General features: G+C 51.7%; 1 protein-coding gene across 1 annotated transcript; it reads left to right on the top strand.

Moving 5' to 3' along the window:
- The first annotated feature begins 2,258 nt into the window (after positions 1 to 2,258).
- LOC119319423 (protein DETOXIFICATION 49-like) lies at positions 2,259 to 4,297 on the top strand. Its single transcript, XM_037593904.1, has one exon. It carries the CDS (start codon positions 2,430 to 2,432, stop codon positions 4,146 to 4,148), a length of 1,719 nt encoding a protein of 572 aa, XP_037449801.1. The 5' UTR covers positions 2,259 to 2,429; the 3' UTR covers positions 4,149 to 4,297.
- The last annotated feature ends 647 nt before the right edge of the window (positions 4,298 to 4,944 follow it).

Consider the following 4,944-nt stretch of genomic DNA (forward strand, 5'->3'; position numbering starts at 1 on the left):
AGATCTCTCTCTTTTCTTCTCTGTTTTAACTTCTGTTTTCTGGCCTTTCACCGTTTTTTATAGCAGAAGATCCGTAACTCCGACCGTGCTGAAATTGAGGGGATTTTTATCAAAAGAATATATTTCTTGCGGCGAAAGAAGGGAACCAACCGACTTAAGGGATGTCCATAAGCCTGCCCGGCACAGCCGAGGGTTAGGTCGCGCCCCTGGACTTGTGGGGACCCTCGAGCACTATTTTGTATTGGGTCTTTCTTCCAAAAATACATATATTCCATAAAATATTGTCATAAATTTTGACCGTGTTTGGATCTTCGTATATATGTATTTTCTACAAAACCAAAAACATGCAAAAAAAAAAGGAACTGACACTGGGATTGAGATTAATCAGTTAATCTATAAAAAATAATATAAAAGTGCACCAAAACTAGCATGTATACTTCATAAATTATAGATACGGTGAAGACGTATCAACATACCCAATGTTAATTATTGCTCGTCTTTGAGTAGGTAAATAATAAAAGAAATAATTTATAAGGTGCGATGCTAGCCACCGTGCTTCTGGTGGATAGAGGGATGTGTTTTTGGAGGGTTATTCACCTTACATATACAGATGCTATAAGCGTGTGTGTGTGAGGATTCTCTCAAAATTATAGCGATAGATTTTTTTGAGGGGAATTATAGAGATAGATGGTCACATGGGCAGGAACAGAGCTTCGTAAAGGCCTGACTGGGCCTTGGCCCGCCCAATCATTAATGGGCTGGGGTAAATTGGGCCTTGAAGATGAGATTTTGTATAGCAAGATTAGACCTGGCCCGCCCTACAAATGGGATGTAGCTCCGCCACTTCTTCACACATGAAATCTACTACTAGTATAATTAGTTTAGCCAAATGGCAGTTTTGTTAGTCTGGTGCCATCTTCAAGGCCCAATCTAGGGAGCTCTAAGTACAATGGAAAAGGTTGTGGTGTTTACGCAAGAAAAAAGGTTGTGGTGCGTGCTACCGTGGCAAGTGGTGAACTCATGGAACAACTGGACTCTGTAAAGCTCTACTACCGTCCATTTTGTCAAATGTCAACGCATGAACAACCATAGAAAACGGAAGTGTGGTTGATATGTGATGCATATATTGCTGGCAGTTTCGAGCCATATGAACGATCCGGATCCCAATATTCTATCTCTTCTTACGAAATTCCTACGAAGCAGATCTTGTGCCCCAGTGAGCCAGGAGCCCACAACCACATTCGTGATTTCTGTCACCATTTTGATCAAGCAAATTAAACCCCGTTGATACGTCAAACATGACGATTTGGTCATGGGAATCAAGGTGCAATCCATGTCTATCCTCGCACACGCCCCAAGTCAGATCGTCCGAGCCCGGGCGGCCGAAAATTGCCGCCCACCCTTGGAGCACTAACTATCCCCGACTAGCTCGTCACGCACCAACAAACCCCACTAACGATCGACGCCTCCCCCTAGCTACCCTCCCATTCTTCTTTTGATAAAGATCAAACAGTACTACTAATTCCTACGCGGTGGTAATATAGAAGCAGTACAACTTCACACTATCAGCGGTTCAGCACACGTGTGCGAAGTGAGTCTAGGTCAGATGGTTATGTTCTTTATGGCAGAACTTAGTGTTGGTGCTTGTGTATTTATTTCAGTTTTTCCGGCGATGTTTGTTCTGTGAGAGAGAATGTCCCGTTAACTACAAAGGTGTCTGTGATGACTTCATCAATCTCGAAATGATGTGTCTTCTCACTCTCTCGGATGTGCTCATAGGTGTTAAGTGTGCGTGCGTGTATTCAAAAAAAATTATGAGCATATGCTTGTATGTATTAGCGTCTACGTCTGTATTGTACTAAAAAAGCAGTTCAGCACACATCGGGAAAAAAAGAAGTTTTAAGAAGGAATTGGAATTAGTTACAAAAAAAAAAAAGAACCGAAATTGCATCGTGCGGAATGGCTGAAAAGAAAGACGGTGAGGGGGAAAGGGGCTCCTGGATCTAACCTGCTGTTGTTGAACACTGGCATGTCCCGTAGCCGGAAAGGCAAAGCTGAAAATTCCAAGTCGTCACCGCAGCCGAAGACAAGGTCCATCCAAAAACCGGACGTGACGACCGAAAGAGAGCAATCCCGCTCAGGTCCATGGCTCCATGCCCAATTTTGCCTAGCTCGCTCACCTTCCTTCATCGGCCGCCTATATAAGCCCTCCCTCGCGCGCGCATCCCCTTGCACCGCTCTCACCAACCAAGCACGAATCTGTTTCTTCTGCCAACGATTCCGTCGCCTCGGCGCCGGACACAGCGGCTTGTCTCGTGGCAGACGGAACGGAGTCAATCCAGCAATCAGCCGGGCGGATCCCGAGACGTCCCTCTCCCTCCTGAGCTCGTGCCAGCGCAGGCAGCTAGCTCCTCTGTTTCGCGGAGGCCATGTCGTCCTGCTCCGACTCCACGGTCACCATGTCGTACCGGCATGGTGAGTATGCGGGCGATGGCATCACGGCCCCTTTGCTCCCCATTGCGGAGGTGGTCGTGCCCATGGAGGAGCTGCCGCCTGTGCTCACTTGCAAGCCGCCAGGTCGGCTTGCCAGAGCGGTGAAGGAAGCCTGGTCCGTTTCTTTGTCCTTGGCATTCCCCATGCTGCCGTCGATGTCGGCCGCCGCGGCCGGGGAGGAGGCGCGGTCCATACTGGGCCTCGCGATGCCGATGATCCTCACGGGGCTGCTGCTCTACCTCCGGTCCATGATTTCGATGCTCTTCCTCGGCCGCCTCGGGGGCCTGGCGCTCGCCGGCGGGTCACTCGCCATCGGCTTCGCCAACATCACCGGCTACTCCGTGCTGTCTGGCCTCGCCATGGGTATGGAGCCGATCTGTGGGCAGGCCTTCGGCGCAGGCCATTACGAGCTCCTCGGTGTCACCATGCAGCGCACCGTGCTGCTTCTCGTCGCGGCCGCTGTTCCCATCGGCGGGCTGTGGATGCATATGCGACCTCTGCTCTTGCTCTGCGGCCAGGACGTCGGCATCGCAGCGGTCGCCGAGACCTACATTCTTTCCTCCCTGCCGGACCTCTTCCTCCAGGCATTCCTCCACCCCGTCCGCATCTACCTCCGGACGCAATCCATCAACTTGCCGCTCACCGTGTGCGCCGCGCTCGCCATTGCACTCCACCTGCCCATCAACTACGTGCTCGTCTCTGTCCTCGGACACGGCATCAGGGGGGTGGCATTTGCCTCTGTTCTCGCCAACCTAAACTTCCTTCTCCTCCTTCTTGGTTACATATTGGTCAAGGGAGTGCATAAGCGCACCGGCGGCTTTGTGTTCTCGGCCGAGAGCTTCCGTGGCTGGGGAGAGCTCGTAAGCCTCGCCCTGCCGAGCTGCGTCAGTGTCTGCCTCGAGTGGTGGTGGTACGAGATCATGATCCTCCTGTGCGGCCTGCTCGCCAACCCACAGGCCACTGTGGCCTCCATGGGAATCTTGATCCAGGCTACGTCACTCATCTACATCTTCCCTTCCTCGCTTGGCTTCGGCGTGTCCACCCGCGTCAGCAACGAACTCGGCGCAAACCGTGCCGAGCGTGCGGGCCGTGCCGCCACGGTTGGCCTCATGCTCGGGTTCGCGTTCGGCGGCGTGGCATCGGCGTTCGCGTACATGGTGCGGGGCTCGTGGGCTGGCATGTTCACGGCGGACCCGGCGATCATCACGCTCACCGCGTCCGTGCTGCCGATCCTGGGAGCATGCGAGCTCGGTAACTGTCCGCAGACGGCGGGGTGTGGCGTGCTGCGGGGCAGCGCGCGGCCCAAGGACGCCGCCAGCATCAACCTCCGGTCCTTCTACCTCGTCGGCACGCCGGTGGCTCTCGTCCTCGCGTTCTGGTTCCACTACGACTTCCAGGGCCTGTGGCTCGGCCTCCTCGCGGCGCAGGCCGCCTGCATGGTGCGCATGCTGCTGGTCATCGGGCGGACGGATTGGGCTGCGGAGGCCAAGCGCGCGCAGCAGCTCGCCGGAGCAGGCGCGGTAACGGTGGCAGTCGACACAAAACCGAGCAGCGGCAAAGGCATTCACGTCGTGAGAGTCGCGGCCGGCGGCGGCGATGAGAACTCCGGGCTGCTTATCGATGTTGTCATCGAGCAACCAAACGATCAGCGCTGACAGCTACGGCCTATTTACGATTTCGGACAACTCTTTTTTTTTTCCTTCATACTTTTGGCGGGAGAGGAATCGGAGGCTGACAGAGTGACAATTTTTGTTAGCCATTGGTAATCTGTATAGAGTTTTTTAATCTTCTGATATATCGGTGCAGTATTACAGAAGTCGAAAGGATTCGCTTGCAATATGAAAGTTATCTTTTCTTCGACAAAACAGACTTCCTCACATTACTTTAGCGGCATCAAAGTGAGCATGGCTGGGTATAGAATTTGTGGTTGCATTTGCAGCCACCCCATGAATTGAATCGCTGACGAACTACAACCAACAATGTGCCGTTTAACTTTAATTAATGCATAGTGTATGACCAGCAAATACTCCATAAGTTCAAATGAGACAAATTACCATCAACGAGCTACACGCATTGGGAACTAGAATTCGAAGTCAAGCAGCAGGCTCCCATATCCCCTCTTATATCGTTCAAAAGTGTGGTTTTTTGACTGGAAGAAACAGAACAGCACCATGAAGAAGCTTGTAGTTCACCCGCAAAAAAAAAATGTAGTTGGAAAGAAACTTTCAAGCTTTTGCTGCTCCTCAAATATTTATTTTGGATCAGTCGATTTTTTTACAGCAACCGGCAGGAGTTCTGGTGTTTCATTAAGATAATTGGCCAGTTTATAAGGAAACTAACCAAAGCTGTTACAACGAAAACACGCACACACACCAGCCCTGCGGCTGCCTACCCGGAGCCATGACGACCCCGCCTTACAAACCTAAGCAACGCACATTCTTCGCCCCGAGG

The sequence above is a fragment of the Triticum dicoccoides genome, chromosome 6A, assembly GCF_002162155.2.
Source record: "Triticum dicoccoides isolate Atlit2015 ecotype Zavitan chromosome 6A, WEW_v2.0, whole genome shotgun sequence".
NCBI lineage: Eukaryota > Viridiplantae > Streptophyta > Magnoliopsida > Poales > Poaceae > Triticum > Triticum dicoccoides.